This window comes from Canis lupus, chromosome 14 (genome assembly GCF_003254725.2).
Source record: "Canis lupus dingo isolate Sandy chromosome 14, ASM325472v2, whole genome shotgun sequence".
Classification (NCBI taxonomy): domain Eukaryota; kingdom Metazoa; phylum Chordata; class Mammalia; order Carnivora; family Canidae; genus Canis; species Canis lupus.
Genome location: NC_064256.1, coordinates 3,157,401 through 3,170,036, shown reverse-complemented (window position 1 = coordinate 3,170,036; position 12,636 = coordinate 3,157,401). Strand labels below are relative to the sequence as shown.

The window sequence follows — 12,636 nt, the reverse complement described above, 5'->3', positions numbered from 1 at the left end:
TGTGAAATTAAATAAAAATCTTAAAAAAAAAAAAAAAGCCGCTGATTTCAGTTTATGTCTCATTGACCACCACACAGCATCCTCTAAGAAGGCAATGGGGTAATGGATACTGGCCAGGTGACTAGTGGTTTGTATCAGTGATTGACCTCTTGAAGATTCTGGGAAGAGTGGAGTCAGACACAGTGACATTTACTGTGATGTTACAAGGTTCCATTTGTAAAACTAGCCCTAATTTACTTACTTCTGATGACTCATCTATTTCAATTCATTCATCATAGCATTACCCTGGGTCGACATCAAATAAACCAGCCATCTCAACAGACCGTAGAACAGTAATAGCTACAGCCTGTTAGCTTTCACCAAGTTCCATGCACTGGGTCATGCACTTCACATCACCAGAATGATTGTTTCAAAATCCTCCAAGGGGGTTGGGAAGTGGATCAGGATAGATGAAAGAAGACTCCCCCGCGGGGGATCGTTGTACCCTTCTCTCTACTTTTGGAATTACTGAAATTTTCCCAGTAAAGGTCTATAAAGTCCCCCTCCTATTTCTGCATGACTTCATCTGAGGTCAGCACCATCACCCCTAGCTAACGATGCTCAGAGAAGTGAACCCAACATCACAACAGTAGACGGCAGAGTCGGGATTCGGTGCCAGGTTTGTGTGACTTTGAAGCCTGTGCTCTAACTCTTAGGACTCAAAGAAAGCATGCTTCCCAGACAATAGCCTGAAACTAGTTAGAGATGCAGACCACGTGGGTCCCACCCCAAGACCTTTTACAAGTCCCCTAAGTAAAGTGGTACACACTCCTGGTTCCCGTCCTGGATTTCCATTGCCTCCGTGACCTCAGCTTATCCAACTCAGTCGATCAATTACGACTTTTACTTTAAAAAACATATATATAACCCTCTGTTGATGTAAGAAGCCTAATGGTGAGTCACTACTGGTAGCATAAACATTCTTTAACCAGCTTTTAATTCACAGCAGTTGTTTCTCTGAACGTGGAGCGTCTGCTACAGCGCCGGGCACTACCTGCCGATGCGTCAATTAAGCATCGTTCTGGCTCCATGTCAGCTGTTTCTCATCCCGGCTGGCTTGAAACTTAATTTGGTTTCTTCTACTTAAATAAAGCCTTTGCTTCGGCTTGCTTAAGGTGTTGGAGGTTTTAGAAAGCCTTGGGACTGACAGAAAACTCTCTAGGTGCCTGTTGCAACCTTCACCAGCGGCGGCTCTGCTTCCCCACCTACGAGGAACTTTCCATAAAAGACAGGATTTCTCTCCCTAGCATCCTCCGTCATCTGTCATTTCAGCCCTCTGTCTTCATGAAAGAACGGGTGCTGGGGAAATTAGAGCCCCGGCTCTGCCACTTGTATGTCACGTGGACACAGTGAATTCCCATCCGAGCCTCCACTCCTGCATCCGGGCGGTGGCAGCAGCACCGGATTGTCTCCAAGGGCCCTTCTGACTCCCTCCTTCTGTGACCTCACAGGACTCAACTTTTCAGTCTCCCCCTCCCAGAAACATTATGAACATGCTGGGCTTTGTGTGAAGGCCACCTGACTGTATTTTTCTAGTCAGTAAAAGGATCCAGCACTGATTTTTAATTGGTCTCTCTTTTCTAATAGTACATACCTTGGTGCCCTGGAGTTTATTTGCTTTGGGTCCCTTTTACAACCAGTAAATAGTGAGCGAATGAGGCCTGTCATCCATCTCAACTCTAATCTCTCTTAAAGAGGCTGGACCTTCTTTGCTTTTGAACATTTTAAAACATTTTCTAGCTGATTAACCTGGTAGTTTTATTATAATAACCTTCAAATCATGTATGTTTTTAATGCCCTATGCTGTATTGGTCAACGTCCATAGCAGAAGAGGCAAGAAAAAGCCCACAGGAGAGCAAGCACCAAAGCCATCCCCAGGGACCATCACTGTCTAGGTGAGGCCTGTGCTGGTTCCTATTGAAGGTATGAGCATCAGGGCAACCCCATTCTTCTAAGAACGATCTTTTTCTGGGACACCTGGGTGGCTCAGCAATTGAGCGCCTGCCTCTGGCCCAGGGCATGATCCTGGAGTCCCAGGATTGAGTCCGACATCGGGCTCCCTACAGGGAGCCTGCTTCTGTCTCTGCCTCTCTCTCTCTCTCTCTCTCTCTCTCATGAATAAATAAAATCTTAAAAAAAAAAAAAAGATCAATCTTTCTCCTACTGAAGTGATTTTAAGCAAGTAAATGATAGCTTTCTCACAACATTAAACCTAGGAAAGATGGCATGCTATGAAACACTGACAAATAACAACCACTGTGCTAGACGTGCCTAAAAAAAAGTTTTGCCCACCCCTCTCTTTTCCATGCTGAATGTGAAATATGTTTCTGATTTGTTTCTCAGGGCAGCCTTCGGCAAGGAGTCAGAAGTTCTTATCGGGAACCTGGGTGACAAATTAATCCCTCCACAAGACATCCTCCGTGATGTCAGTGACCTCAAAGCATTGGCCAACATGCACGAAAGCCTGGAGTGGCTAGCAGGTCGGACAAAGTCAGCCTTCTCCAATCTTTCTACATCTCAGAGTAAGTATCTGTTACGGCGGCGGTTGTGGGGACAGCAGAGGAACTAGACTGAGTAGTCACATTTGAAAGGCGGGCGCATATACCTGTCCCATATGAGGAAACATCCAGGTTGTCAGAAGATCCTGTGCTAGATCTGTGCAAGAATTCTACTTGGGAAGCACCTCTCATATTTTGTGATTCTGCTATAAGAAGTAATCTCAGCTTCCCTGTGTAGGGTGTGGAAGGCCAAAGAAGGTTCACGTTCACACAGCTTCATGTTAAACCTTCAAAACAGTAAATCATGTGAGAACACACCACTGTGTCTCAAGAACAGAGAGCGTTACCTTTGTCCTCCTTACAACTTCTCAAGGGTATAAACTGAGTCTCAGAGCTGAGTACGCAGCTGATGTTTACATTTTAGCCACTATAAAGCTAATGAAAAGTGTCTAACAAGAGAATGATAGAAGTAACGAAGGATCCAGGAAATAGAGACCATGAGAAAAACAGTGATTCCCGAAAAGGGATGGCTGAAGATGACTTACAGAATTCAAGGCAAGAAAGAGCTAGGATATGAATTAAAACCAGGGAACTTTTTTCCAATTGAGGACCAATGACTCTGAGAAAAATAATTTGCAAACTTAGGGCATGGCCACTTTATGCACTAGCTATAAGATAAATACTTTAGGGCACATTTCAAAGCATTGGTTCAGAAGTATGTGTTAGGTCATTAAAATAGAAGCAAAGATAAAAAAAAGAAGCAAAGAAAAAAAACAATAGGAAGAAGGAATAAAGGTGCTGACAGATTCAAATGCATAAATAAACAACAAGAAAAAGTAAAATAATAGCAGTAACATGAAAGAATCAAAATCAGCTTTAAACTTAATATTAGAGTTAACTGTTAGGCCATAATTAGAAGGAAAAGGCCAGCATTGTTTGGATCGCGAACCTCAGAGTAAGTTATTTATTGTCATTGTCTTCTGAAAAGTCGTGATATGGTTAAGCAGGGTTTCCAGCCTCAAGGTGGAAGAGGTGTGGATGAAGCTCACGGGGGTAAATTGTCCCCTGAAATACGGGCTCCTGGAGTCTCGGATTCCCTTGAACACCCACTGCTTCACGAGCCTCATGCTGGTGATATAGCTTAGCTATCCTGGAGCTCAGTGGTGGGTGGGGAGAATGGAGGAAGCATGAGCGAGATTATATGCTCTGATTCTAGAAATCTTGAAATACTACTTTTGATTTATACTTTTATTTTCGTGCTTATTATTTAACATTACTTTTTACCTGTGGCTACAATGACACGTATGTATTCTCGGCATCTGTAAGAATGGGACAGTTTGGGCACAGGGTTGGGTCTGAGCAGATCTGCGAAAGGAGGTATTCTTTAAAGGCCCTCGACTTTCTTATCCTGCATCAGGCAACCCGTCAGAAGCGGTAAGCTCAACCATCCAGTTTATCTCCCAGCCCCACCCCGCTCCACCAAAAATAAAAGTCAGAGCTAATTTCCCTTTTGCTAATTGCCAAAGAGTTCTGAAAAGGGAACACATACTTCTTTCCTGGTTTCCTTTGACCTTGACAATTGTAGGGCTGCTAGGGGTCAGTTTAGTCCGTTTACCAGTGATGTCTGGAAGAGGCCCTCTTGTTTGGTGGGCCAGCAGTGTTAATAAGCAATCCTTATTTCCAGTGGCTCAGCATTCTAGATTTCTACTCTGTCCATCTTAAAAGGGTTTTTGCAAGGCAAAATAGTCCATAACCTCACAGCAAGCCCCTGAGTGATTCACACAGCTAGCCTGGCATTGGCTGTTTTCAAAAGGAGAAGGATGTTCTCTAAGTTATGCTCCACTTTGTAATTGCACGATTTACCTGTTGTGTTCATGTCACTGAGAGTTACCAGTTCACGTGATGTCTAATTCTTGTCTTTAATCATCTGTTATTCTGACAAAGACCTCGTCTACCACACCCATTAATACTTTGTCGCCTGTGTTCACTTCCATTTTATAATACAAGCTGTACTCTCTCAGTTCCTTTCAGGGTGATTATTCCACCCAGTGAGTGATTTAAGTGACTGTCAGCATTTTGATGATCATTATAAAACCCAAGTGAGCTGTAATCACTACTTATGTTGTCTTTGCTAAAACAAAGCATTTAGCGAACCTGGTTTATTCTGCTAACAACAAGCCTGGCTCACCCACACTCGTCTGTTCTTTGAATTCCCAGGAGAGATGCCCATTGATGTTTATGATTTGAGCAAAGCAGGGAATTCTCTGATAATGGGTTACTTTGATTGCTCCATGTTCAGTGTGACTCTAGAAAGGGAAGAAGGGATAGGTCTTTATTATTCTTTATGAAAAGTGAACCAAATGATTGCCTCAACAAAAGTGTTTCCAAATCTAGAAGCTAGATAACGTGAAGAAAATGCCAGCCTTTTATCTAGCAGTCGTGGGTACTCAGCCCGATGGGAAGAAATCCAGAAAAGAAGATTTCAGGTTGGTTTCTGGCTCCATATTCTGTTAACTATTTGGTGAACACCAGGCTTTGGTATAATGAAGAAGCTATTGATGTTGATGGAGTGGAAGAATTTTTCAGAAAATTATTTTCATAGTAGAGTATCTCTCCAGATACTACAGCAGGACTGTTGTCCACCCGAAACATCTCACATCATACAGAAGAGAGTACTGCATTTTAGTGCCAGGACGTGGTTGTCCATTTGTCCAAGAGGTGAAAGCTGACATTTCTTCAAAGATAATTTTTCTGTCTCTTTTAGTGTTTGCTTAAATGTCACTCTGTCTCTTCACACTTGAAAGGCTCTCCTCACCTCAGATAGGTTCTGACTACATCAAAGGCACCGCTCTAACTTTTGTCCTAGAACATTCCTTGGTTCCTTCTCCTGGTATCCCCCACCACTCTTATCTTCCTCATACTTACTTCTTAGGATTCTTTCCATTGAAAGAAACAGACTAATTGAAGGAAAAATAATGCATTGACTCATAAAACTAGTAAATCAAAGACTTCAGGTGTGGCCGGATCCAGGTTGACAAGATAGCCTCATGTCACAGACATGCTCACACACCTGTGCATGCTCTCCTGCACGCTCTCATTCTCTTTCTCTCTGCCCCCCACCCCACCCTTCTTTCTCCTTTCCTCTGTCTCTTGGTAGTTTCTCTTTGTTGCTTTCCATCTCAGGCAAGCACTTTCTTTTTTTCTTTTTTTTTTTAATTTTTTATTTATTTATGATAGTCACACAGAATGAGAAAGAGAGGCAGAGACACAGGCAGAGGGAGAAGCAGGCTCCATGCACTGGGAGCGCGACGCGGGATTCGATCTCAGGTCTCCAGGATCGCGCCCTGGGCCAAAGGCAGGCGCCAAACCGCTGCGTCACCCAGGGATCCCAGGCAAGCACTTTCTATATGGCAACATCGTTGACCACCAGCAACCCCAGGATTATTTGATCCCAGACAAAAAGAGCATTTTTGCCAAGAGCTCCAGAAACAGTTCCAGAAAAGTCATGGATTGACCCAGCTCAACAGTCTCTCATGGGTTTCTCTGATTCTCTTTGTTTAAGCCTTGTTTTCTGACTCTGCTTTTCTCCCCACCTGCAACTCTGTCTCCTGCTCTCTCTTCTAGAATCCCTTGAGGTTCAGGACATGTTTTCAGCACAGAGAAGTCGAACAGGATCATGTTTCGCATTGGGCATTCAGGGTCTAGGTTTATACACAGTTTTCCCCCATTGATCACAGTTTCAGCCTTGTAGTACAGACTCCAGATAACATCTGTCCTTTGTACTCTCTGCTGTGTGTAAGGATCCTAAACAAAGACTCTGAGATTAACTGTTATGGTTAAGAAAATTCTCAGCAAGTGTGACCTACATAAAAATCGTTGGAGTGTATTCAATTTGAACATTAATGATTTTCCTTTATATTGTATTCTTTTGTTTTAGAGATGTGTGGCTTTTAAAAATAGACTCCAGAGAACCTGAGGGGCTCAAGGGCTTATTTTGTCTACATTGCGTCCTCAGGGGGCCTCCTCTCTGTCTTGGTTTCTGTAAAAAAACAAACAAACAAACAACAACAAAAAACCACTCCAGGATTAGAGATTCTAAAACTTCCTTAATTACATATTCTGCTCTTTAAGTAACCTAACTATCTGGGAGGTCATTTTTTCTTTCTTTTTTTTTTCCCCCCTAAAATGCCTTCCTTCAGTCTACCCCCCTTTCTTCTGTCCTGTTCTTCAGAAATTAACTGTTGAATATTTTCTCCATAAAATACTAGATGTATCTGAAATACTTCCACAACCCCTACCTGCCCATCTCTAGATAGTAAAGACTTCTGGCCTGACAGTCTCAGTCTCTGAATTAAGGGCAACCAAATGTGGCAGAATTTGGAGCCCAGAGCAGGTCCACGCACACTCTCTTGGATGGTGAGCTTGGCTGTTTGTGAAAGTGGGGCACTTCTATAGGTTCCTTTGACCCAAGCTATCCGCCTCTGCTTGTGGTTCCCGTGACTGAAGTTCTTGCTGAGCCCATGTGCACAGATGATAAGCAATAAAACATCATACCCTAGTCTTTTCCAGTCTGAGAAACCAGAGGGTTAAAATAGCCCTTTAACCTCCAGGGTGAGTAGATGTCATAATTTTGGTTCCTAGAATTGGTTTGGGAATCACAGTGTTAGTTTTACAATTTTTTATCCACTTTTTTTATTGTAAAAAAAACCACGTAATATTAAATATGCCATTGTAACCATTTTTAAGTATGTATGTATGTATGTATGTATTTGAAAGAGAGAGAGTGAGAGAGAGAGAGAAAGAGAGGTCGTGACTTGAGCCAAAACCGAGAGTCGTACGCTTAACCAACTGAGCCACCCAGGTGCCCCCTTCTTAACCATTTTTAAGTATACAGTGCAGCAGTATTGAATATATTATTGTGCAGATCTCTAGAACTTTTTCATCTTGCACAGTGGAACTCTAGACCCATTGAACCATTCTCCATTTCCCCCTCCTTCCCAGTTCTGGGTAACCACATTCTACTTCCTGTTTCTATCAGTTTAGCCTTAGATACCCCCTTATATATGTGGAATCATACAGTATTTATCTACTAGTGACTTGCTTATTTCACTTAGTGTAATGTCTTCAAGATTCATCCATGTTGTAGTGTGGCCCATGTGACAGAATTTCCTGCTTTTTTTATGGCTGAATAATATTGCATTGTATGTATATACCACCTTTTTTTTTAATCCATTCATCTATCAGTGGATATTTGGGTGGCTTCCACCTCTTGGCTATTATGAATAATGCTGTGATGAATATCCATGCACAAATTATACTTCTTTCTTAAAGTGGGATTAGTGCTAGGGATCTTAGAAATCGTTTGGTCCAACTCATTTATTTTGCACATGAGGAAATTAAAGCTTCATAATGGTCATTCTGTATGTCGATGCCTGAACTGGAATGGAAGCAAGCCTTCAAATTCCCAGTTTAATTTTTTCTCCACTACATCACTTTCTTGCCCAGGACCAAGATTAAGTACTGACAGTGCTAGTAGGGCCATTCATGCCATATTGCTATTAAGCCACCCAGGAGGGGTCATCATATTTTTTTGGTGCAAGGACTTTAATGCCAACATTTAACCTGTGATTGTTTCTGATCATCATTGCTAGTGTAAAACCAGAATTTCTATTCCTTAAATTTACAGAATTATTGCACATGTCCCTTTTGAATTTCATCATAGTTGTAATAGAACATTTCTCAAATTTATCACTATTTTTGTTCTACAAGTATTTGCAAACTCAGAAACTGTGCCTGCAGTACCCATGTTATGTAATATATTCTAGATACTGCACTGTCCTATACAGTAGCCACTACCCCTGTGTGGCTATTTAAATTTAAACTAAATTAGACTAAAAATTCAGCTCTACAGTCACACTAGCCACATTAACAGCAATGCAGTGTTTCCCAAACTTAGCAGTGAATTCTCTCTCCATAGAGCATCTTACAGGACTTTGCTTCCATTGGACTACTTCTGGGAAACACTGTCCTATGCTATATTTATGTAATTTATTCAGAATCTTTCATTCTCCCAACACAGTCAGGCACAGGACAGGACAGATGTTTTACTCTTGCAGGAATGTAATTTCATGTAATTGGCAAATTTGCACACCATCAGACGATTTCTATTGCAATTTTGTTGATTATTTGATTTGTTTAATCATTTTTAGAAATGTTCAAGTCAAGCAATATAAAATGACCATGGTTTTCTTTTTTGCTTGTTTTGAATTTGGCTGTGATATTGATGCCTCTCCAATCACTGTGCACCTTCCTCCCAGTTCCCAAAATTCTAGTTACTAATAGAGTTCCACACCTCAGTTCATTTTCAAATGTTCATGTGTCTATTAGGGGTCCAGGGATTGATTCTTTTATTAGAATTTTTATTTTTAGTTGTAGATTCAGAGTAAAGTTGAAAAGATGGTACAGACTTTCCATACATATCACACCCAGTTCCCCCCTACTGTTAACATCTTACATTAGTATGGTACATTCATCACAACTAATGAGCCATTATTGATACATTACTATAAACTAATGTCTTTATTAGAATTTTCTTAGATTTACCTAATGTCCTTTTTCTGTTCCAGGATCCCACCTAGGATATCATAATATATTCAGTCATTCTGTCTCTTTAAGTTCATCTAGACTGTGACAGCTTCTTAGACTTTTCTTCGTTTTTGATGACCTTGACAGTTTGGAGAAAAACTGGTTGGGTATTTTGCAGGATGTCCTTCAATACGGGTTGGCCTAATCTCTTCTCATGATTAGACTGGGCTTATGGGTTTGGGGAAGGCAAACCAGAGAGATAAAGTGCTATTCTCATCAAATCGTTTCAAGAATAACTCCTATCAATGTGACTTATCACTGATGATGTTCTGGGATTGGTTTGTATGCCTCCAATTCATGTAGTCCTCTCCAGACAGTTCTTTCTGAATCCTGGAGCAACTTTCCACTTTTCCACTACAAATTGCTTTGTGTGTTTATCTTTCTAGTGACTATTTTTTAACATGATGAATGCATCTGTTATAAGCCCAATGTTTGGACAAGTTGAATGGCTGCTTAAAAAAAAAATAGTTGTCTACCTACCTTAAACAATTATGCAGTTGATATAGATTATGTAATCTTATGGTTCTGAAAGTCTCTGTCGGAGGAGCTGTTTTTTCTACACTGAGCCACTTGATTAGGGCTTATAGCTACTTCTTAGTTGCCATATGTGCTAAACACTCCTTAGTTAAATGTGCACAATCATATTTCAGACAAAGCCATGCTGAGATTAAAAGAGTTCCCTGAATCTTCTTTACTAAAAAGTCTTATTTTCACCCATTTTCATTAGGTTCCAATGTGTAGTGTTGACTCAAAACCTGTGTATGAATGAGACTTGCTTCCTGGGAAATGATAAGGAGCAGTTCTCAAAGTTGGCTACCTGTCAATTGTAATTTATAATTCTGATGCTGAGCCCCACTGTCAGAGGTTTCCATTTAATTGTTCCAATATGTAACCTGGGCACCCCCAAACCAATCAGATCAGAGGTTGAGAACCACTGTTTTTTAAAGGATTGAGTCACAGCCTTGGCTTATATCAGAATCACCTATGGAGCTTTTGCTCAGACCCTCTGGGAGAGAGGCTCAGACCACTGTGCTTTTTATCATCTCCCCAGGTGATTCAACAAATAGCCAAGATGGAGAACTACTGATTCAGAGGCACCCCCCCCCCCACACACACACACACACACAGTGTCTTCTTTAATTTCTCTTCCTCTTTATATTAGGGAAATTCTTTGTAGTTATTTTGCCAGTTCTCTTCTCAAAAGCTTGGTATTAACATGACTTCCATTTTCTGGGCAAGAATACCAGACACAAAATGGTATACCTTGAGTCCATGCCGGAGTCAGGACAACAACCCACTTCTGCTTCGCAGTGTTTAATTAGTCACACCATGTCTCACATTTGGTTAAAAATAAAAACATTCCTCTTACCCTCCTACAGCCAGCCAAATGAGAAGGGCAGAGGAATCTTTGTCTCCCTTAATTCAAAAGACTGCAATTGCCAAACCAACTGAATGAATGGGAAAGTGTTTACAAGTCAGTTGTATCACTGAAAGTAAGGATGGGAAAGGTCCAGTTGTCTGTATACTCCCATCTCTCATATACGTGGTTTTGTGGCATACCAGGAGGCCTTTATGCATTGCCTACTATAATTTAACATTTTCTAGAAGATGGAATATGAATTCTCTCATGCTAGCGCTCACTGTCCTGGGTTTTTCCTGACTTCCTTGTAAATGAAAGATAAAATTCAGACCCCTCCATGCACACACCTAGCTGTATGTTTTTCTGCCTTAACACAAATGTGAATAAAAATGTCCCTAGCCAAGATCTCATGGGATACTGTCCTGTTTCAGCTTTGCATTTGTCAAATTATTAAGTCAGAGTTTTCTCTGTCATAATTTCATCTGATTATTTTTAATTAAAACTCCACGCATGGTAATTCCTCTCTTGCCTACAGTATTTACAAGTTTCAAATATTTGTAGACTGTTATCAGACAGTTCGTCGTCAGGCATTGCTTAGCCCAACTCTACATATTTAGTTTCGCTAATCATCTTCATGAGCTTAGGCTTTCTAGGCCATCATCGGTTTTTGGTGTTATTAGTTGTCATCTTCTTGACTCTCCTTCTGTGTCTTTACTTTGGCCATCCTTCTTCCTCTGTTGGTGATACCTTCCACATTCACTGCCTTGGTTAATTTCATGATCATGCTTTTTTTTTTCTTTTTCTAAGATTTTATTTATTGATTTTTGAGAGAGAAAATGCAGGTGAGTGGGGAAAGAGACAGAAGAAGGAGAGAGAGAATCTCAGGCAGACTCCACACTAAGCATGGAGCCAGATATGGGGCTCTATCCCACAACTGTGAGATCATGACCTTGAGCCAAAATCAAGAGTTGGATGCTTGACCAACTGAGCCACCAAGCACCCCTCATGATCATGCTTTTTACTGAGAAAATTAAATTACCGCAATGTCTTACATCTTCTTCATGAGTTTCCTGTCCAATGTCCAACTCTGAATTTATTTAGATCTTCTTTAATTGACGCTACTTTTACATTTGTATGAGCTTTTATCACTTTTTAAAATAATGCCCAAGTATGTATCCATGTTGTACCCAATTTCACAACTAATCATATGTTTTGTAGGAGTAAAAAACACCAAATGATAATGCTATGATGATTCCATTTTGTTCATTTTCTGTCTTAATTGTACTGCATTATTTATAAACTGATTGAAATTCATCTTAAGAAGGAATTTGCATGGAAAGTCCCTTTGCTTAGGGTATTCACCTGATTCCTAGGACTCTTTTGAAACTCTGTTGTTACTAACAGTGGAGATGCTGGTGGTTCTCTCATTTCCTAAGGAAGACCATCTGGAACCCTCTAGCTCTTTCTCCACATTGATGCACTATGCACCATTACTGCTGATTATCATCCCAGCTTCAGGCTGACCCATATTGCTTTACTTCTAGCGCATTTTACATACTGGTACACAATGATCAGTCCTCTTCTTAAACACATCTACTCTGTTTTTTCCCTTTCCTCTCATTGAGTGCCCTCCTAAACTGGGGCCATTTTTGCCTCTTCTTGACTATCTGTGATGTTCTTTTAATTCATGGACTCTTTCCCATACTTGTCCTGGGCAAGAAAGCATGTCACACATACATGACTTTAAAGTCAGGTGCACTTGGGGACATGTGAGGCAAGGTACTGAATCACTATAGGGAAATGATTTAGCCTTCCTGAGTGAAATAAGTTTCTTTACCTGTTAAATAGAAACAATGATACAAAGTCATTGGGTTCCTAAAACCATTAAATGGGATGATGAACTTGGGAGTTCTTAGCAGTGGGTGCTACATGGTATAGGGACTCAGTATGGGGTTCCCGGGGTTCCTAATTTCAACTTTCTCACTAGAGCTCTCACTCATTGCTCCCCTCCCTCAGTGCTGAGCCTTGACCTTCCTCCCCGCCCCTTTCAAGGCTTCTCTTTGATCTCAAGTCTTGTGGTTGCTTTTAAAACTC

General features: G+C 40.9%; 1 protein-coding gene across 3 annotated transcripts in view; it reads left to right on the top strand.

The window, feature by feature from the left end:
• The window catches only part of EXOC4 (exocyst complex component 4), a 746,744-nt gene that overhangs the window by 630,975 nt on the left and 103,133 nt on the right, over positions 1-12,636 (top strand). For all 3 annotated transcript variants that reach the window (XM_025471693.3, XM_025471694.3, XM_025471695.3), the window contains exon 14: positions 2,383-2,561. In XM_025471693.3, coding sequence (XP_025327478.1) covers positions 2,383-2,561 — 179 coding nt within the window. The remainder of the gene's footprint in view (positions 1-2,382; positions 2,562-12,636) is intronic.